The sequence below is a fragment of the Phalacrocorax aristotelis genome, chromosome 21 (assembly GCF_949628215.1).
Source record: "Phalacrocorax aristotelis chromosome 21, bGulAri2.1, whole genome shotgun sequence".
In the NCBI taxonomy this organism is placed as follows: Eukaryota; Metazoa; Chordata; class Aves; order Suliformes; family Phalacrocoracidae; genus Phalacrocorax; species Phalacrocorax aristotelis.
Window position 1 is genome coordinate 4708119 of NC_134296.1, and position 23004 is coordinate 4731122.

Sequence of the window (23004 nt, forward strand, 5' to 3'; positions counted from 1 at the left end):
CCGGAATTTCATTTGTTTTAATAAGAAACTTCAGCTTACAAAAAACAAGGTGTAAAAAGAGTAAAGATTTACAAAAGAAATCATAAAAACATGATTTATATTTCACACCCAAAAGACAAAGGAACGAGCCCAGTCGTGGGCTGTAAGCAGGACCCATCAGCTACTCATTCAAAGGGAAAACAAAACCGTGACAAGCCCTAGGTAAACTCTAACCCCCAGCAGGTTTCCTGGGTGATGTCCGGATGAGATAAAGCTGGGATGACTGTAAAGGAACGATGACTGTGTGGGAAGCAGCAGCCATGTGGTGTTGCATAGCGTTTTAGTGCCCTGGACTGAGGCTACATCTTGCCAGTACCAACTTTAAAGCGCAGCTGTGGGTGGTGAAGCTGTTCGGGGGACAGTGAAAGCACCACGCGAGGCTGACATGGGAGCTGTGGCTGTGATTTACTCCCATACGTCACACGAAAGCTCCTCCGAGATGCCGTTTGTGGAGCAGAGTAACTTCCCAGCCCTGAGCGTTACGGCAGTAGGACTGCAACATGGCTTCAGATTCTTTGGACGGTTCCGCACGGGTTTTTAATTAGACATTCTTCTGAAGTAGCGCTACCTCCGCGTTTTGTGACTGCGAACTGCCCCCTCACCTGCCCCAGAGAGAAATTCATTCCACTACCGACACAGATTCTTAAAAATCCTGTTTTCAAAGCAGGTATTTTAACGTCCTGTAAAGAAATGAATTTCTTTTGAAGTACAGATAATCCAAGTTATGCAGAAACAGTTTCTGCAGGGAAAGGGGATTAATTAGAACATTAAGTCATTTAATAGTTAATCTTAGTTTTTGATTTAGAACACACTAATCCCCTCCCGAGGCCTGGGTTCAGGCAGGGGGCAGTTCGTGCAGTTAAGTACAGAAGGCTGCCGTAGGTGACTTACTGGGTGTTGTCTTAATGAACCCTGACTAAAATAAAAGCTGCCGAACCCGCCTGTGATTAGGAGCGGTGCCTCTAGTGCGCCTGCACCGAGCCGCCAGACAGCTGGACAGATTGCCAGTAATTAATGGATTCTCCTGTCGCTGGGGCCTGGGAGTGTCCTTGAAGCACAGGCGGTCTCATTCATGAGCACAGCATGGCATACATCAGCTTAAGTCATTAGTGACGTACGTACCAGAAACTTGAAGCAGAAACTGGAGGCTGTTCTGACTTAAAACCCCCACAGAAGTCACTGAAAAAAAATAAATTGGGAAACCCACCCAAGCTGCAGCCTGGCTCCTCACCCAGGAACAGCATCTCACTCCTGTTTTCACACGGGCTGCCGGGAGAGCTCATATTGAGGGAAAACTGCTCGTCTTCTCTCCAGCCTCTGCCAACAGCACCCTTCCAGCAACCTTAACTTAGAGTGGGATTAATTTTTTTTAAAGTGCTGAAGACTAGCTTTAATTCTGCCCTTACTCAAGTCAAGAGTGAAGCTTCCAGGGCATTAGCAGAAGCAGGGTCTGCACGGCAGCATCCTGCCCAAGCCCATCGCACCTTAAGGGAGCTCACGTGGGCAGCGCTCCTTGGAGAAGCCGTTTGACGTTTCTAAGCTGCGTTTAAGTTTGTTTTATGGAAAGGCAGACCTGTAAAAAAACATCCTACTGGAAACAAACATATCCATTTGTTCCTGTCCTGTAAACTGCTCATTAGATGTATAGAAGGCTGTGGCTTGAAGAGTTTGCGTCTGCTTAACCAAAGCTGAAGTTAAACAGGGGAAAACAGGACCTAGTTCTCTTTTGTGTGGGCTCCAGGTTGCCAGTGGTAAGTTACTGTAGTTGGCACATCTGATAAACTAGGCAGAAACTTGGTTTTCACATGGAAATATGTGGTTCTTCTTGTAGCAGTAGGAAATAGCCTTAAGGGCCAGGCCTACTTACGTCATTTAATTAACGTAAGGAGAGTGAAGATGACACTTGCTATGAAAACGCCGTTCCTAAATCAGAGGTGTGGAGTTAGGCAGCCAAACACTGCGCTGTGTGAAAGAGGAGGAGCCTGACAGGGGTTATCCTAATTTCTCAGCTACCGATTCCATCCAGCGGTGCTCCAGGAACTTGCGGTGACACTATTCACGTGCAAAGCTCTAGCCTGGCCCTGCTATCGTACATTCTTTAACCTTGCCTAGCCACCAACGCGGCACACATTCGTACTAACGCAGCTGTAGCAGTACAAATTATCCCCATGGTACAGATACGGTTAGCTAAGGAAATAAGGCTAGCCCAAGTACTTTACACTTAACCCTGCCCGCGTTGAAGGGATGTGGTTGTTCCTCTTTAGCAGGAGCAGCACCGAGAAGCCCCACATTCCCACACAGACACGCTCTCACAGAAAGCGGCTGTAAAGCAGGAATAGAAACAAGAGGAGGGCTTCACTCCAGATTCCACCAAGTCCTAGTTTGACAAGTCCATGGCGCAGCACTTCAGCATGGGAAAAAAACCAAACAAATTCACCACCTGCCACCTCTATTGGAAGTATGTTATCAAAACCAAAAATTACGAATCAAATTAGGTAAAATCATCAACTGTATCATCTCCTTTCTCGCCTCCTGTTATGCAAAGCATTTACAGTGATGTTGTGGGCTTTCAGCAGGTAGCTCCTTTCTAAAACTTGTGAATTTGGGACACTGTTCCTTAAGAACTGTAATATCTAATGGAAAAGCACCATTTGTTTCGCCAGTATGAGCCTACTGACCAGAGAAAGTCTGTGCCACAAAACAGCACGAGCTTGCTGCTAACGAGACTGCGTTTGGGCTTGGTGAACGTCTCTGCCTGCAAAACACGCAACCTTGCAAGACGCAAGGTCCCCTTATCAGATGCTTCCTGTCTTTCCTAAACTTAGAGCAGTCATTGCTGTGGTTGGATTGGCTTTCTTTTTACTGGTCGTTCCATTCATCCCAACTCCTTCCCTACCCCCAGCCTGCACAAAATCAGTAGTACGGCCGTTGAAGAAGAGCCCGAAGGGTGCAGCACTTTGCTGTAACCGCAATGCATTCTGTACCGTGCACAAGCTTCAGAACAACAAACAGTTAACGGTGGTTAAAGTCAGTCACGGGCCCATCAGGCTGGTCTTTTTTTTCCCTTCCTCCTCTACCCCCTGCCCTTTGGAGGTGTACATTGCAAAGCTCATTTTTAAGACTTAAGAACTCTTTTGAAAGTATTTTGGCCCAGTATCGTTTAAGCAAGCAGAGCCCATACACACACGCAAAATATAAATCAGTACAACAGAAGGAACAGCCTTAAGGCATACCCCTAAAATCAACTCGGACAAGTAATCACTAGTTGGTACAGGTAACTAACTTCTGATCAATTAAGTGGGGGCTTACAAATTTAGAATTGCTAGAATGCTTCGCATTTCCATCTGCAGTAAACGGGTATCAATATTAATGTAATAGATGGCAAAAAACCCACTGAATTGCAGTTTAATATTCCCACAGGCAATCAATTCTCAACCTAAGTCCATCCAATCGAATCTCAAACCTGCTGAAGGGATTAGAGGCACACAAAAAGGCAGTGTTCAGAGCTGGAGCTTGGATTTTACTCTTTACTTGCAAGAAGGGACACTCGGCCACCTTATGCAACTCTATTGCATATTAAATTTATGCAGGCATTGCCACTGAATGCTTTTGCTCACGTGTGGAAGTATTCGCTAGGCCACTAAGAAGAAACCTGGGCAAACGCTGCCCTGACAATGGGAACCGTATTTTGTTCTTTTCTAAACCAGCAATTGTCATTAGGTTTGTACCAGAAAGTGTTTCCCAAACCTACAGCTACCCCACCAAAAACCCCACTGGAGGTTTTAATCCTTGCTCTATGCTACATGCTCTGACAGATGTCAACTTACTGACCTGACTGGAAGGGCCTGGATGACATAAGAAAATCTAAGAAGCCAAATCTAATCTGTCTTTGAACAAGCTGTTATTTGAGTTATTACAAATACAGAGATTTCAAACATGTAATGCTGAAATACTAGCTTCTGAGCTTGCTGGTAAACTTAATTCACATACAGCTATGAAATGCAAAAATGTCAGTGAGAGAATACACAAATCTGCTTCTTCAGTCAGGAGGGGGGGAATTCATGACTTATTTCCCAACGTTTCTGTCCCATGCAAAATGTTATTGGATACAAGGCACCAGATCTAAGGAATCTTACAAAATTAGTTCACAAAACTGTATTGGCAGGTAAAACAAATCTCCTTGTCTCTTGCCTACGTAGTTCTCATTCTGCAACACCATTTTCTTCCGCTGGAGCTCATCCCGGGGTAATCTGGCAACAGCCAGAAGTTTCATTAGTTTCTCTCAATGGGATGCAATCAAGCATATTCAGGCCTGGGGATGTTACAATCAATAAAAGAGTTTCTATATTACCACCACGACAATTTTTATGCTAGAAGCCTTGCCTTCTAAAAGCAAAAACCCCTCCCGATAGCGAGTCCATAGGACGCACTGAATGCTTTTACCATTTCCAATTCTATTCTTACACTCAAAAACCATTTGGAAGTCCCTAAGTAAGTGGGGGTGGTACTGTCACTCAGAAAAGTTTGACGTCAAGCATTTAATACGCATTATTCCATTTGCTGCCTCACATTAACAACTTCAAAGCCAGACCAGAGAACTGTTCTGGTCAGAATTAATGGGGGAAAAAAATTGGCTTTTCAGTGCTTTGCAGAGAAACTGTTTTTGCAGCATGCATAGTTTAACTTGGGAACGCGGACAGTAAAGTGATAGCATAAAGGCAAATTTATGTAATTGACTTGCTGGTGGAATAAAGTTAGCTAAAATAAAGTGTTTTCCAACAACTGCAGCAGATGCTGTATCATACCTGGCCATGAATACATTAAGATTCTTCATTTTAAAAATGAAAAATTAAGGAACGCTGATTTATTTAGAAGTTGCACGCATAAGGATGTGCTGGGAACAGTTCTGTCCCAAAGGCTGCACACTCACGCGGCTGACGCTCTGCCAGCATGCAGTGGCTTCCGATGCCTTCAGATAAGAACCTGCAAGGTGCAGAGAACCTCACGCTTGCTCTGAGCATCCCTCAAGGCAACTGACTCCTTGCTACAAGACAGGAATCCCAGCACACAGAGAAACCAATTCTGCTGCCAGGTGTACCAAAATAATGGCTTTTATGTTGCAGCCACTGAGCTTGCAACTCACGACTATGACCGCTGAACTCCGCGCACGGGTTCAGTCACATCACCTGCCTGTGTATTTGCAAAAGCAGAGCCCAAACCTGTAATTTTTCTCAATACGCATCAGCGCGTTAGCAGGGTTTGAAGCCACACCATTAAAGGAGGGGCAAAATTTGCTTTACAGATACCCTTTGTCAGGCATGCACTTAAGCGGGCTTCACTGTCACTGCAAGTAGTATTTTGATCTTACTGATGCAGAGAGGTAACTTCCAATCAGAATTTCTGGCAAACAGGACACTATAAAACAGTGTCCACCATGGAGGGAGCACTGGGCTATGCTCATATAAAGAAGCCTGCAGTAGACAAATATAAACCAAACAGCATAAAAAATGCTATACGCTATCGCTTCCAAATAAAAGCTAAATATTACAGAAACCTCACAGTGTTGGAAAAAGCAAGTTTTTTTACTTTGAAGTATAATTCATTCTTTCCCTATCAGGGCAATCGTTTTTCTGACTGCAGCATCTCCACATCTCAGCACAACTAGGCTAACGTCACATGGAGAGGCCACTGATGTCAAAAGATGTCACCAGTAAAAGCTACAAAATCTGCTCGGGCAACCAGATGCCGCAATGGCTACAGGTAGGCTCCCAGCTCCCCACTCCCCTCTGCAACCCACTCGATTTGCGTGACAACCGTATCACCACCTGAATTCAAATATTAATGCAAAACACTCAGTCAAAAGATGAGTGTTCAGAGCGAAGAGTCTCGGCTCACTGCAGAAACAACTAATGCTGCATTACGGTTTGCCTTTCTATTGAATTTTTATATAAACAGGGCCAGCATGGCTAGGGGACTCAGAAAGTGAATGCACCATAGTAAACCATGACTGTCACTTAGGAGAGTATAATCCTCTTAAAGGCTGGACAGGCCTAGAAGGACAGATGCATGAGAAAAATATGTTCTCCTTTCCACCTCTTAGATTAAAAAGGCAATGTTAAGCACTATTTTTCCTTTAATTTTCCTTTTGAGACACAGAGTCTTCACAGAGCATAAGTTTTACTCTAAAAAGAATCTGCCATTTATCCGATAATCTCAAAAGCTTGATTTTGATTCTTTCAGGAATGCCAGTTTCTACCTGTGCTGAAGTTAACTCTGCTTCCCCTGCTGTCAGCAGAAAGAAATCCTTCCAGACCCTGCTACATTTAGGAACCAAACCTAAAACTTTTTAATCAGTTCCCATAGGACTGTTCTGAACCGTCTTACGTCCAAAAAAATAACAGCATATGATCTCAAAGTTACACCCAATTGTCAAAAAGACAGGTTTTGTAGGCTCAGAAACCAGCATGTTGCTCAGACATACAAGAAATGGGAACCTTTAAGGGCAGAGGAGACCTCGGTCCAACAAAATAGAAGTTTCTTGTTTGCTGTGCTCAACTCTGCGTGGCTGAAGCGATTAACGGCAGCCGAAGTGAGAGAGACCAATTTGCCCATAGGACAGGAGATTAAAAGTCACAGTAGCGGCAGTGAAAAAAGAGAGGACTAGTATTTGGGAAGCTTACCTCCTCACCCCCCGCAACAACAACGTAGGGTTGTCAGCGTGCGCCTGCGGGGCAAATGCTGACAATAAGAGGAGAAGAGGGAGGAAGAGGAACACGCTTTCAGAACTTCTCTGCCTGAAAATGGAACCAGTTTTTTTGAAGGACCTAATAGTTTAGATTACTTCACCTTTAACCACTTAAAAAAAAAACCCCAAACCCTCAAGATTGAAAGACATCGTATGTCTTTGCAGTTACATATTCAGATTTGATTAAAACATGAAACGTGAACAGCCAAACCCCAAATTATAAAAACACCTGAGGTGCAACTGTAGGCGGAGAAGTGACCATAAATAGTCAACTAAGGCCCTGTGTTTCTCATAGAATTCTAAAATCAAGATGATTACAGATACAGACATTTTTATAGCCTTTCAGACTCAATATGGAATTTGAGATTTAACTACATTCTGTCCCTTCATGTCCCAGCAGAAATAAAGACTTCACAGGTGAATTCTGCGCACTACACCTGTGCAACCTCACCGCCTGCGGTTAGTCTGGGCCTCGTGTGACAGCCACAATTAATGAGTATTTCCATTACAGAAGCAATAACAGAAGCTAGCTCTGTCTCCCACCCTTGTGGTACTACCACCACCCCGCTCCCCTGAGGAAAACAAGCCACACTTGTAAAAGTGCTAGTTTGCCAGTGTAAGATGCCTCCACGCTTCTGCTGTCACAGCTGTGCAAGCCAGGGCTTAGACTTCTTTATAATCCTGATGACAAAGTTATGCCAGCAGAAGCCTGTAGCACAGGCTTTGTTTTTGCTGCCACTGTAAACAGATATGACACACAGGTGCATTCCTGTATTATTACAGGGTTTTGTGTTTTTACAACAGTTCTGTTTTGTGTTTAAAAATCACATTCCTAGTGGATTTAGCTGCCAATTCAGTTCAGCCCAGAGAATAAGCCATCAAGTGTGCACACAGCCCCAGTAATGCTGAGAAAAACAGCTGTTGACAAAGCTTGCCAGCCACAGGTTTGCCCTCAACCGATGGCAAAGAAATTGATATCACAGAGATAGCTGAGGCCTGGGGGAATATTTTCTCTGGTAGAAGAATGTTAAACAGTTCTCCAGCAAGAACGGCTCTCAGGGCAGGCAACTCCACCTATCCAACAACCGGCCAAATAAATGCCTGGGTGACTGTGTGATTCAAACCCTGGAAATGTGAATGGTGATTAAAGGGGAGGGTACTATACCTGTTCCTTCTGGAGTTTTATCAGCATTACTAGGTACTGAAGGTTTTTGAAGCCAGTTGAATGCTTCTATTTCCTGGTTGTGCTCATTTGTTACACGCCTTACAGAATTCCTTTTTGATATGAGATGAATGATATACAGCATCAAGCTTTCTCATTTTGTTTTGTGAGCATAATTTAACAACAAGATGCTTTAAAAATGAGATTCTGACTACAATCTTATGCGTCAGAATTGCACAGCTCCATATGCTTTTCCAGACCCTGGGCGGCAAACGTCATGATCTGATTCTCTTCCTGCAGCGAGCCTTTTTTTTTCCTACAAAGAGGAAAGATGTGACGCCAACGGTTTTAATAAAAAACAAAAACAAAAAACCCGAACAAAAACCCAAACTGAGACTGCTGATTGAGTTACAGAGCTCCCCATCACGGGAATGTCAGTCTTCGGTCCTTATCGCTATTTTTGGATGGCACCTGAGCTTGGAGTTGTTTTTCTGAGATTCTTGCTTTGTCCTGCACTGTTCTTTGAGTGTAAAAAAGAATGTAGGCCTGGGTTTTGCACACCTCCTCCACGCTACATACATTCAGTTTGGAGTCATTGCAGTGGACCCAAAAACCTAGGAATCAAAGTGAGAAAGAGGGAATCAGTACAGGAAACATAATTCCTTCTGAATGCATTTTGGAACTGGTCATAGGAAACATCCACAGAGAAAAAGGGCAGCGTAGGAGAAAAGGCATTCCTATCATTTTCTCTACAGATGCTTTGAAAAGCAGTTTCTAATCTGGAAAACATTTTGATCGTCTCTGTGTTGTTAAAAGAGCTTAAAAATACCAAATGATAATTTAACCAATTGCATATTATAGCCCAAAAACTCTATTGGGAAAAGAAAAATCCCCTGGAGACAGCCAATTTGTACCTCTTTCTCCACAAGTCAGAAGCCAGAGTCAATACTAATTCAGCTGCAGAAAGAGACTGATGGAAATTCACAAAAACCCTGCGGATGTTATTCATGAATAGTTCCTGTCCGGTTTCAAAACACTTTCTGTTTATCTCATCATCCCAAGGACACTGAGAAAAGACACCCAGCTGGAGCAGCTCCATGGAGTTACATCGCATGAGAAAATGAAGCATTCATGCTGTTAACAGCAAGCAATAAAAGGCATCCCGAAGGGCCGCAAAGCAAAGAGCAGCAATCTGTGGCTTTATGCAAAAATTAAAAAAAAAAACTTAAAAAAAAAGGAAAAAAAAAGGAAAAAGAAGAAAAAAAAAAGAAAAAACCCACCTCATGCTACTAGCAATACATTCTGGGAAACAAACTACCAAATGTCAGGAAACTTGATTCCAAACAGCTTTGACCATAAAGCTTTACAGCGCACTATGTCCATGGAATAACACATGAGTTTTTTGAATCTGTTTCCCCGCAATAAGGCACACGCACCTCCCTCTGTGTTGTAGCAATATGCTGTGTAGTGTCCTGAGCCAAACCCTTTCCCGTGATGCATCACCACAGCGGAGAGGTCATAGACAAAGGTCTCTTTGTCAAGAGAGGAGAGAGAGTCCCTGCAGCAGTAAGGTTCCATGTTTAATACCTGGTCAAAGAGGACATGGACCCCAATCTTCTCACGGTGATTACGTTCAGACCACCTGCAAACACAAGGGCATGAATCAAAGACTCGGGATCCTGCTTCCGCAGTGGTACAGGGCTGCGGGGAGATGCACACAAAAGCAGCCACTGCTACACAACTCTGAGGAGCTTTCTGTGCTAGGGTCAAGTAGGCGTCGTATCATTTTTAACTTCTGTTGTCACTTTAGCATCTACTACAGTCATCTTTTGCACACAGCTCGTTCTGACATTGATGCCCATTTGTTCTAGTAAGGATATTGTAGAGATTTGCAACTGCCAGACAGCTGCTCCGACAGTCAAACGGCATTTAAAAAACTCAGTTATATAAATATAAAACCCACACACCTCAATGGCCTGTGCTAACCATGTTAGAAACTTTCCATAATGTTTTGAACTTCGCTGTATTTTATTCTACAGGTAAATACATAATATTGGCATTTAACTATCACGGGCTTCCATCTTCAACAAATCTTTCACTCAGCTGAGCAGTTCATCCATCCCTCAGCCACCCTTTCAAGTTGCCTGCAAACTCAAACACCGCTGAGTACAATTCAAGGAAATCACTATTCATATTTACAAAACATTACATTGTGTGTTTAGTAGAAAACATGCTACCAACAGGCTACCGACTGTGTCCTAAGCAGCACTCAGAGGGTCTCACACACCTGGTTCGGGTAAAATGTTGATACACATGTATTTCCCAGAATGCGAGAGAAGTTATGGGCCCACACTTACCACTTCTTTCCAAAAAGAGAGAGGCAAGTCGCTTGCCTGACCCCGTGCAGTGTGGCCCACTCACCTGAATCGTTTAAGGTGCAGTCGGAGGACCTGAGGTAGTCTGTAGATCATTAACTGCTTTTTAGCTTCACTCAGAACAAGAGGTTTTGGAGAAGACTTTCGCCGTTTGCCTTCCAAAAAAAAAAAAAAAAATGAAAAAACCAAGGCAAAGACTGTTAGGATGTAATCAATTTTCAGAAGGGGAAAAGAGCACATTCTGAACTCTTTTTCTTCCAGAAGCAGTAGTCCAGCTCACATATGCTCAGGATGGACACGCAGGTAAGCATTTCTTATGAACTCCTTCACAGAGCAGGAACTTCTCTAGGATCAAAACTCACACGTTTAAAAATACTTAAACTTCTCCACTTTTATGATGCTCGCAATCGCACAACCAGTTACCACCTTCAAGCCGCTCACGCTGACATTTTGCTCTGAGAAATACACCAGAAATACTGGGAGCGCGCTAGTGCCGAAGACGCCGAGGGCTGTAGCAGTTTCAACAGGTGAACTACCGGCACACAAATAACGCTATTTGACATGGTATTCTGTCTGCTACTTTGATCCTCTTATACCACGAGAATAAGGCTTGTAGTAGCAAGCTGACTAGCTCAAGAATATTAATACAAGTCTGAGGAAAATGCTTCCAGCAAGGTTCCACCTCTCGCAGGGTTTCTGCCTGCCCAAGAACGGAAAACAACCTCTGAAGCAAAACTGGAGAAGCAGGAAAAAGGTTCCTCTTCCCGGTGATTACTCTTTCCAGGACACTGAATGTACGACTATATGAGGAAGAAGACAGGTGGCTTTCAGAGCTTCCAATAAGAAATGTACCTGTTAATTAGATTTCTGCACCTCACTGCACCAGTTCAGAACAGATGGGTTGCTCCTCCTCCGTCGCATCTGACAAGCAGCATCCCCAATAGTTTTTTGGCACCTAGACGCAGGCTGGTTGCCTTTCCCTGACTTTTTTTCAGCTGGTTAATGTTTCCTTAGCCACTTAATTCTGAAGTAACTGTTAAAATTCAGGCTTTTCCAAAGAATCAAAGAAAACAGAGTTAAGATGAAGCTGCACCCATCCATACTGACACTTTGTGAACGTTATTTGTGAATCAGAATCTGTTCAAATTCTGTTTGGCTTAGTTTCAAGAAAATCTAGTCAACGATTATTTCCTAACGCTTTGTGAAGATGTTTGGTAACAGATTTGCAAGTTGATAGAGAACAGATTTCTAAAAATACGTGCTACTTCAGCTGCTTAGTTGCAATGTAAGTCAAATTATTGGCATTTCCCTCCCAAGGGGATGAGCGTTTGCCATAAATACCTGCATGAAAAAAATTTCAAATCCAGCTTATCAGAGTAGCTGAGCTGCATGATTATACACAAGGCTAAAATTATTTTCAGGCGCATAATGACCTTACACTCAGAACTACTACAGGGAAGCAGAAGTCATCTTCTTGCTGAGCACAGCAAAACACATGCGTTCATATAACAGGTAATACATTAACCTGAGACTCCCAGAATAATGTCGGTTCATTGCTTCTTGACAAAATGCCTATGGAGAGACGGAAACTCTAACCTGGCAGCAGACCTTGAGAACTCTGCATTTGTGATTTCTGGTTAAAGGATTCAGTCAAGAACAAGCAGCATATAGATGACTTGTTACAAAAGCTTCCCTGCCAGGCAGAGATGAGAAAACCATGGGGAGGGGATAAGGTTCCTTTTTTTGTCTCTAAATCCAACCCCCTTCCCCCAAAAAAATTCTTGAAGTTGCCTTCCCCTTCCCCTCCAACACAAGCAGCAAGAGCAGTTCTGAACAGGGTCGTACTAAGCCCTTAGTAAATTGTGCTGCTGAGTGGCAGAGAGGAGAGAAGAACGACATGTTGGTTCCAAAGTGGTGCCCAAAGGAGCAGAAGTTATCAACAGGGGGAAACAGAACAGCACAAGCAGCGAGGAAGAACGCAGTTTTTATATACATAGAGGCCACGATACAGCTTTTCAGACACACAGAGCACACATCAGAAAAACTACACTCGGAAAACGGATGGAGCTTCTAATGGCAAAAACATCAGCAGGATCCAACTTACTGTTGCACTGGTCGCACGCATATATCCTCCCTTCCAGAGCTTCGGTCTCGGTGAACTTGGCCAACATTTCTGTCAGCATGCACTCTGTCTGATTAACAGGGATGATCCCTTTCTCGATAGAGTGATAGCGCTCGGGGAATTCCAGGGAAAGATCCCAAAAGGGCTCAACGGTGTTGGATTTGTAGTTGCATGTTATGCAGGTGACCTGGGAATGAAATGCGTATACACAAAAAAGTTATGTACGTGTACACCCGCAGACTGGCATTTACATTCACATCTAAAAAGCAAGTTTATGCCCAAAAGTTTCATGGACGTAAAGACGATCTGTGAGTCAACAGGAACACTATTCATTTCCAGTCTGAAGCCTGTCAGTCTTGAGCAGATAATTTAAAATACTTTCTCAAATCTCAAAAAAATTGAGACAATGTTCACCTTCATGGGGTTCCCTTCCTCAGATAAACACCATTACAGGTAGAACACCAATTCACAGTTGGGTAACAAGCACCTTGGATCTGCTTCCTACTACAAAAAGTACACGTTAGCATTTATCATGCAGTCTTCCTTCCATATTTTCTCTACTTGCCTTGCGTATTTCAAAGTGTATAATTCCGTTAACGTTTCACCTGCTAACTAAACAAAAATTATTCAGGAAAGGACAAATTTCAGATGCACTTGTTTCCTTATGTCATCCCAGAGTATTATAAATAAGAACAGCAGCAAAGTTTTCAATTAAAACTCAGAGGCAGCAAGTGAGAACATGAGGAAGTAACAAAACCAGGTCTGGTAACGGATGCAGGTCTGCTCAGGCTGTGCATTCTTGTGAGAACCATCCACCAGAAACCGACTTCCAACCTTGCAGCTTCATGCACTGGAGGCACCAGTAACTTCAAGAGATGGATTCGTAGCTAGCAGATAGGGAAGGGAGTCTTCTGTGCGTAGAGGGGTTTGAAATGAAATACAGCACAGGTACACAAGCGTTACATACGTAGAATAAATAGCTCAGCAAGGTGTTTATAGTGTATCATAGTAGCAGATAAATTACACTGATCTGTGAGCATCTTCACGCTGCTAACAGAGACCTGCCACTGAATCTAGAGCACGCACCATCTTCCAGAGTCAAGAGGCAACTGAACAAAGAGCTTTTAGTTAAAGTCCACAAGAAGTTCATGCACTGCAGAGCTGACTCAAATGAACCATGACTTCAAGCATCCTTTCCCTGAAAAACTGAAAGCTTTAACTTGAAAAATACACCTTTGAATCTTTAACGGCACGTAAGTTCTTACAAGTGGTAAGCTTAGTAAGACTGGCACTGAGAAGGACGATATAAATAGTTATGAGAACGCACTCATATAATACGCTTCATGGTCTGATCTTGCAAACCCTTCAGTGTCAAGTTATGCACACGTTTCAATTCTCCTGGAAAGCAAAGGTAGTTGAGGACATTACAAAAGCACTGGGCTCTCAGGGTCTGCCTTGTGGGGAATAATATGTTTCAGACAAGGGAATGGCACAGGAATAAGAGACTGAGCATGATGACAGGCACTGTCAGCTCCTACAGAAACGTGTGTTAAACGTGCTCAGTATCTCAAGATGACTTTCATATGCCTGCAAAAAAAAAAATTGTCACAGAGAGCTTATTCTTTATAGCACACGATGACTGTCCTCTCTGTCCTTCATCATCTTCTTTCTAGCCACAGAAAGAAAACCAGGACGGGACAAAACAAATTACAACAACACTTTAAAAACACGGTAAAAACTTAAAACTAAGGGCTCAGAACTTCTGTACTTGTACAGATTTTATTCTGAAGCGGCAAAAGTCAACGGAACTTACAACACATGTGACAAGCATCAAAAATGCCTGACAACCTGCACAGCAACCCAACAGATTTCTCTCTCGGGAGGCACTCCTAACCAATTCCTCGTACTTAGCCGGTGGTTCCTCAAGAAACAGAGCCTTTGCTCCTTGGTGTGAATGGCTCCACTTGATTTCTGTGCAAAAGTAGGTGCATACCTGACTAAGCAACTGCCCATGAAAAATGGTGTTCACCACCTTCAGGACCTGCTTGGTGAGCTTCCTCTGTGAGAAAGGAATAAGGATCCTGCGCTTCGTTCCTTCCGACTCCAGCTCCTGCTGTACTTTATCCAGCAACTCGCAGAGAAATTCCTGAGCGTCCTGCTGATCATAACCTCGAAATGCCGGGATCAGACTCCACACAGAGTGCAGCATGGCAAAGGGTGACACGAGCGCCCACTTGCCAGACCACATCACTCTGAAGAGGGTGTGCAATTCGTGACAGAGGGAGATGTGCTTTGAACTTGGTTCCTTGGGTTGTATTAGTTCTAAACTCCTGCTTATTGAGGAGCCACCATTTAAGCCAGCTGGCAAGCTCTGTGTGCCATATGATCCCACTTTGTCAGTCTTCCCTGACTCATTAGCAGCAGACCCATTTGCCAATTTGCCAGGCATTCTAGACTTCCCATTCACAGTTTTAGCTAAGAGTTCTTCTGTTTCACAGAGATCAAGTGTCAAAAAACATTCTCTAAATTTCTGGAGGTGACTTAGCACTTGCAGAATAGAATTCATGTAACATGTGTTTCCCAGGTTCCTTAGACCCGTTACCCCGGGAGTCATCAGAGGCTTACGCCGGATGGAATAAAACTGTTTGAATCTGCTGCTCTGCATCTGCCTTGAGGTAGGGGAAGCGGTCGCCACCTCCCTGAATTTCCTTGGAATCAAGTTCTCTCTGTGCACGTGAGACAACAGCCTTGCACTCTTCCTCGGAGGAGTGTTTGCCAGCTCCTCCAGGAGTTGTCTCTTCACCTCCTGCCGCCGCTGCCTAGCTGCCTCCTTCTTTTTCTCCAACTCCTCCAGTTCTTTCTTTTCTTTTAATTTTAGCTGGCCTCTAGAGCTCTTTTCAAACCAGGTCCGCAACGCCTTTGCAAGCAAGGACTGACGCCTGTGCCAGAGAGCTGTAAGCATCAGAGATTGTCCCTGAGGGCTCCTTTGATGACTGCACATGTCCTCTCCCAAAGCCATTGATCGCAATGTCCTGCCACTTCTCGTTGACGGATCATGTTTTTGACTTTTAATTGCTGACAGAGAACTTCTCAGCAATTTCAAATCACCCTCCGGGTTATCATTCAAGACATAATCTTCACAAAGGTAACAAAAGACATACAGATCATTAACTTCCATTGCCAATGGATGCCTGGTTTCTTCAAAGTGTTTAAGTGCATGCTCCTCGATGTACCTCCCACAGGCTACGTGGGAGCACTTCAGACAAGCCCAGATAGATTCAGTTGTCTGGCAGTCCACGCAGTGCCACTTCTGGGGGTTCAGGATAGAGTGGTCCTGGGCGAGTCGTAGCCGCCCAACATGTTTGCATCTATCCATGTCTTACAGAAGTCTTCGCTGCTTTGACCTTGGAAGGCAAAAAAAAAAAAAAACCAGAAAGAAAAAGGATCTTAGAGCCACTATACATATTTAAAATTATCTCTTTCGTAGCAGCTGTAAAGACCCATAAAAATACAGATGTCGCGTCTTGTCAATCCCAGCTACAGCCTCCCCTCAACCGACTACATTATTTCTGCGCACAGTTCTTTTAAAAGCAGTTTTTAGTACTAGTGAAAGATATTGGATTGACAAGGTCTACAGAATAAAACTGTCTGTCTACTAAGGATGGCCCAGACAGCTGCCAGCACGCCTTACCCAACCTGAATGGCTCGCTTCCAAGGAGAAAAAGATTAATTCAGTCCACACACACATTTGATCTTTAGCTGCCCTCTTGAAATTGATACATACAAAATGAATTTGGAATTGGAATGCATGTCATCAGGAACTAGACTGAGGTTACCAACTTCTTGCAGAAGCCACAAAAATATCAGGTAATTGTCATAACCAGGGCATTTGCAAGTCCGCAGGCTTTACATTCTACCCTTGAATCCTCTGATTTCCCACAGGCTCCCAAACATATTAATGTTTTAAAAAAAAAATCAGCAGGGGAAAAAAATGACGTGTAACATCATGTTATAGTAAACCTAAAGGAACATCTGCATGTGTATATGTTTGCATGAGCACACATAAACAGAAAAAGCAACTGATTTACTAAATTACTATATTTAACTGAAGAGAAATCAAAGCAGGGATACTAGAAGGCACGAAAAGCTTTCACTCCATGTCCCACGCCCATATGTTTTACAAAAGAAACTCAGCCATACAAAAAGCACAACTAAAACACCACGTGCCAGCGCTGTGGTTTCTTTTGTACAGTCCCTCCAACGCTCTGATCCAACGGAAGGAGATGGGGGCATAGAAACAGCGCCCAGACCCACTCGCACGCCCTACTCACGGAGTCATGTTTAAATATCCTTTCCTCCGCGACGCAGCAACCAGGGCCCGGAACATCCCCATTTCAGCCGAAGGAGTCTTGGCGGTTCTTCGAGAATTTAATTACTGCTTAAGTCTTCATTGTGAGGCAGCACAGCTTCAAAGCCCTAGAGAGAGAATATTCTTGTGATGCACATAAACAAACTAAGAACGCTGGCAGGGTTGCTTCTGAACACGATTAATCCCCTCAGTGCAAGAGCCACTGCAGAGAACACATTTATTACAGAGAACAGAATTATCTGGAAGTCAAAGCATGAACGCACCTAGGAACCTGAATACTTAGATGTTAAGAAACGTCACATGGAAGAGGCACTCTGGAATTCCATTTTTCTGCTTTCATTTTCTGATAATCTACAAATCTGCTGATCACATGTAGCCTCTTCATCCTAAGTCTTTTGTAGTCAATGACCCAACATATGGCAGAGAAAAAATGTGAGCAAAAAAACCTGAGCGAAAACACGCACCTCCTGTGATCACTTCAGTTTTGGCTTCTTCGATAACTTGGTGAAAGAAGGGAAGAGGAGATGGGGAAAAAGAAAAAAAACCAAACCTATCCTGATTTAAATTTCTTTCTAGGTGATTTTTCAAATAAAAACAAAGTAATGAATAGTTGTCAAGTGCAAAAGGCAAGAAAATAAGAATTACAGAGGAAAGAAAAGTAGGCAAAACCTGAATTTTGCCAAAGGCAGAAAAGTCTGTAAACACGTATTTATTGTAATAATCCAAGAAAGACTAAATTACCTCACACATCTATGACTACAGCACTTCAATACGATGCAAAGCAGTGATAGGAGGGACAGCAATAATATGCACAAAGTAGTTACAGATGCCACAGAAAGTGTCAGGTCTGGCATATAGAATATTCAGTTAAAAAAATCATTTTACGAGGGACAAAGTTTAACATAACGAAGGCCACGGCATGCTTCCCCAAAGCCTTCCGATAGCTGTCGAACAGTTGCCTTGGTTGGTATGTAGAAAACTTATCTGACCAGGCTAAGAAAACGTATTTTTGGTGGTCCCCAAATGAGGCAAATTTACTTTCATTGCTATCTTTTTCCAGTGACACCACCGCTAAAGATGGAATCTGTTAAAGAAAAATCAAAGCTCTTCTATTCTTCAACTCTTCTTGACTTTAGATTAAAGCACAAGTGGCCACTTCAGAGTTCATCTCCACAGAGTGATTCTGCAGTGTCTAAATAACCGTTTTAGTTGTTTATTTAAAACAGTTCAAAAATCTGCTACACCTCTCCTTTGGGCTGCATTCATTCACTCATAAATCCTAGGACCTGGAAGGATGCTTTTGGAAATCCCACCTAAACAAAGGACTGATTTGGTCTCATCTTTCCAAGTTGGAAACATCCCTTCCCACTTTCCTCCCTGACCTTCCCCCCCACCCCCCTTTCTTCTTTATTTTTCCGCTCAGGTCTTGATAGAAAATTGTGGAATAATCCTGTCTAGCCTTGGTGAGACCAAGTGGCATAGATTCCAGCTTGAAAGAGTATAGACACTATGGTAACATTGACAGACTTCATTTACATAAAAGAATACTAATTATGTTGTATCATCAACATCTGTGATTCTGCTCACTGCCATATGCGACAGTGTTGGGAATTTAACCCTTGAGTCTCACCGGCATATCCGAGATTTGTACCGTCTAACAAAAAACGGGCCTTATAAATATGATTTTCTAGAGACCCATTAAACAGCCGCCAAGCGCCGTCCCTTACCAGCTCTGCAAGGTCTCAGGACACAGTATTTTCAAAGAACACTGAATTTATCCTCAATTTCCAAGGAAAAAGAAACAATGCTGATACGTTGCTTGTTTCAGCTGGGTAACAGGCTACAAGGAAATCAATCACACACCAGATACAGTGCATTAAAGAATCATGTTTAACAATGAAGTAGGCTGTCAGTATATAAATTACAAGCCTTTTGTCAACTGCTTTTGCTTTTCCTGTGTGGGCCAGCAAGATTTCCTGTTTGAAAAGGGAAAGCGATTTTAACAACACTGGTCAGTTAACAAAGCAGCTTTGTTACACCTTAATTTAGTAATTCTCAGCACAAAAGCATCTTTGATATTCATGCGATATTCCCCACCTGTTTCTCTTTAGGTATCTATGGATACTCCCCTCGCAAATCTAAGCCCTAATACCACGTACGTTCGGCTGCTCTGCAAGTTAGAAATAAGTGGTGTTTATTTAACCCGAGCCACTTAAATGGCATCTCTTTTCAACTTCCTCAAACAAGACCTGATTTTCATCGGTGTGGTTTTCATGTCGAAGCTGAGAAGGCAGAGCAGACTGCCGGAGCATCTGCATTGCTCACGCCAGCGCGCAGTAGGCTCGCTTTCCACGCACCTGGCTGCTGCGCGAGCGGAGCGTGCACCGCACTTACGGACTTCTTCCTCACATTAAAGATGCCTCTTACTGACTCACATTTTTGATCTCTTCCGTAAAAAAAAAAAAAAAAAAAAAAAAGGAATTAAAACTGGCGCTCCCGCATGGTGCAACACGTACTACGGGCAGCTGGCGGGGCCATGGCTTCAGCCCTGCCACCCTACACGCAGGCAGCTACTGAACAAGTCATCGAAAGACATGCACACGACTAACAACAAAATTTGTTCCTCTCTTTTACATAGGTAAACAAATACCTTGCCACAGCCTACCAGCAAGAACAAAAAGAACACACCGACGGGAGAAATTACAAAGCGATGATTAAAGGAAAACTCGAAGATGAGTCAGAACTTGCAAACAGTTGCACAAGGGGAAAAACAAACCTTGCAAAGATTACAGAGCTGGAGCTATTTAAAATATTGCAACAACTAAATACAAATTTATGTGGTGGATGTGACAGCCTAAGAGAAGCCATGAGCAACAGGAGAGCTTAATGGTGGAGAATTAACACTTTACCTTTTAAGGTCTTGGAAATGAACAGAACGCTTCTCTTTGCAATTACAGTGTATCAGGTTTATTTCTTGGTTTTACAAATTTTTTCCGATCGAGGTAGAATTAATTTTCAGAAATATCTATAAACTTGTCCTTTCTCACCTACTTAGATCTTTTCTTTTCTAGGTAAGGGGTGAGGAAAGGAAAAGAGGGGAGGAGGAACAGCTTAATTGCTCTGCATGGAGAGGAGGTACCAGAAGAAGCGTGGAGCTGCACTGCAATACAACTAAAGAGGAGTCAAAACTGAAATAAAATAGTAAAATAAAAGGAGAAGAAGGACCGTAGTTTACCCAGTTCTTCTTGGGCTACCAGCGATGTTCTAGAGACAATTTGAAAAATTCTCACCTTGCAAAGCACCTACAGTATTTAAACACTTGGGTCAAACCCTACTTTCTTTTCTTGCATGGCTCATAATCCTGGAAAAAGTTATGGCAAGATCCTGTAACAGCTTCAAGAACCTAACGCAGCCGAAACAATTTGGCTCTTGACCCTAAAAAAGTGTTAAAATAAAACACATGACTTTATTATGTTTCTTTGTACCATTGTTACACATTTGGAAACTGATTAAAGACATCTGCACAGATCTGTTGACACTAGCTACTTTCTTTTTCTAAATAAAGGTGCACAAAGCAAAACGAAAAGTTTAGGGATGAGGAAAGGTGCTGGATGTTTAGCCTTGGAAAGTAGGCGCACCTTTCATTTGTCCAAGAGTTGACTCCAGAACAAATCAGGGTCTTCAGTGCTGGCATCAACTCCTTTAGCTGCCGTCTGGAAATCACCTTTGAGGACAGGTGGGAAGCTCAGACTGAACGATCCTTTCACTCATCCATCCCTCTCCTGGGAGCGGCAAAAGTGAAACACAGCAGCATTTCACCAGTCCATCAGCAATTGGTACCGCATCAAATAAGGTACACTTGCTTGTTTCCCTCCCCCCTCCTTTCCATTTTGTTTTAAAACACCATAGGAAAAAAATATCCTTCGATATTCTTGGTTTCCATCAAAACTACATATCCTCCACAAATATACTGCATTTGATCAAACAGGTTTAAAAATCCTGGATGCAAAAAACCAAGCACTATCCTCTCTCTCCCCCAATAAACCATTTTTTTACAGGTAACTCTAGAGCAGAATTTCTGCAAATACTCAAAAATGCAAAAAGGAGATATCAGAGAGAATAGATATCTAAAAATTGCATACAACCACTCAAAAACTTTATTCCTCCGAATATTTTAACCTCCCCATTTCTAAGGAACCAATTATTCAACCAGATGTCTAATGAAAACATGTAATCTGAGCTGCGCGGAAGATGGTGAAAAAAAATTTCCTGCTCAAGACATTCATACTCCTCTGTTAGCAAGAGCCGGCCGTGTACGTACTCACAGCAAAATCCTGTATTTGCTTCTCAAAGCCACCACTTTTGCAAACAGAAAAACTCGTGTAATTGATATTGCATTACAGAAAAGGAATTGCTGCACGAAGGAACGGATGTCACCACCCCATCACCTGAGCCGGTATCCTCTGTCCTTACAAAGTCACTGCACGGTCCAGAACTACTCACTCAGTACCCAGAGCAAGGAAAACACCCAGGAAAATGTGCAAGAAGCTCTTTTTGATTCTTTTCCTCCAAAGAGCCATCAGATTGCCCAGGCAGGAATGTGTTTCTGCCTTTACTCCTCTAGTTTGAACCCTGCTGGTTTTAGACTTTCAAATTGCATCTCCAAAGAGAAACAATAGCCCTAGAGATTTTTGCAATTATTCTGAAAGCATATTTTCTTGAAAATTGTCAGCTTTATATCCTACAGTTGCTGGATTCTCTCTACCCGGGATGACGTATTATCAAGTCAGTTACAGGCAAATTAACACAGCTGACAAAGGAAGGGAAAAAAAAAGGAAAACACATGAGGAAGAGTTACAGATGATTCAGGACTCAGCATTTCTTCGAAAACACAAGCAAAGCAATGAATTAAATAGCTACTGTAGATACATGAATAAACCACAATTGAAAAGACAGACAAATAGACAGTAGACAAGAGCTGTGACAGCAGAAGTGGCCACTGATCCCACCTCCCTCCTGGCCAGCCCACTCCTCGGACTTCAACCTCCTCACCCAGCTGGAGCCCTGAAACACAGAAATCCTCCACCTGAACCCAAAGCTTACCAATTCTGAAACACCCCACCTGCGCGTGCCTGGGAGGTGGCCGGTGTCCTGCAGGAGCCGTGACAAGCTCAAAGGACTTCAGCTGGTTTGTGTCATAGAGGCGCTGGAGGACCCCCCACACCCCGCCACGCTGTTCGGCTCTGAAGCTATAATCACAAGGGAGCTTGACGAAAATGTGACTTTCCTGCCAAGTTCCACAGCGAGTTCTGTTTTATTAACTCCTTTAAGTTAATTATAACTATGTCAATGTTAAACTGTTTCTGGGAGCTCACACTGTGCTGTAAAAATTTGCTCTAGGCTCAAACCTGGAATCTCGGGAATCCGTTTTCAAAGAAAAATTCAGTCATTGAAAAAAAAAAAATAAAACCAAAAAAAGAAAAAACCCAAACCCCAAAGCTTTCAAAAGCATAAGGATTGAGAAAGTCCTATTTCCTGCACTGGCATTCTCGGTGGGAATAAGTACAACTTCTGCAGGACTTCATTCTCTGAATCATCTTGGGAAGCTGAAGTTGGCGGATATTGGTCCGTATCTGATTTCAGAGTACAACAAGGAGCACAGATGACATATTGAGTACAATTAGCTTCAAACATTTCATACTCCACAGCAAGAACAAAGCTTCAGGGGGCTCCGATTTGTCCCTAACACCAACCCACCTGCAAAAACTGGTCATCCTGCCTATGAAGTTCATATAGACTTTGAGGGAAAACTGAGAGAAGATAAGCATTTGCTTCACATTTTGCACCAGCTGACAGACTTGAATGTCCCAGACTTTCCAAATCAGAGATGTTAAGAACCCACTACCACAATGCACCAGACATAAAACCTGCCAGGCAGCTATGGGTAGCATAAATATATAAATATATATAAAACCATTTACAGGTACTGTCTGTCAACAATCCAACTACCAACTTGATCACGCAAACTGCTAAAGCTGAATTCAACGCTCAGGGAACAGAGCCCTGGGGAAGAAGCAAGGATGAATAAACTTATCTTTTTCCTAAAACTCTAGAATTTTGAGTACTTTTAGAAAAAAGTTTTAATGTCTCTGAGACTGTTTAAAATATGACCGACATACTTAAATCTAAGTC

The 23004-nt window shown here is 42.9% G+C and overlaps 1 protein-coding gene across 3 annotated transcripts in view; it reads right to left on the reverse strand.

The window, feature by feature from the left end:
- Window positions 1-2: 2 nt before the first annotated feature.
- USP49 (ubiquitin specific peptidase 49) overlaps window positions 3-23004 on the reverse strand; it is a 34596-nt gene continuing 11594 nt past the window's right edge. The window contains exons 2-8 of one of the 3 annotated variants that reach the window (XM_075115733.1): window positions 16775-16919; window positions 14437-15847; window positions 12426-12630; window positions 10368-10476; window positions 9383-9588; window positions 8418-8560; window positions 3-8262 (exon numbers count right to left, since the gene is read on the reverse strand). In XM_075115733.1, the coding sequence (XP_074971834.1) occupies window positions 8173-8262; window positions 8418-8560; window positions 9383-9588; window positions 10368-10476; window positions 12426-12630; window positions 14437-15819 (2136 nt within the window). In that variant the 5' untranslated portion in view covers window positions 15820-15847; window positions 16775-16919 and the 3' untranslated portion in view covers window positions 3-8172. Of the gene's footprint in view, window positions 8561-9382; window positions 9589-10367; window positions 10477-12425; window positions 12631-14436; window positions 15848-16774; window positions 16920-23004 lie in introns of all 3 variants that reach the window. The other 2 variants (XM_075115732.1, XM_075115731.1) reach the window with 2 other exon arrangements.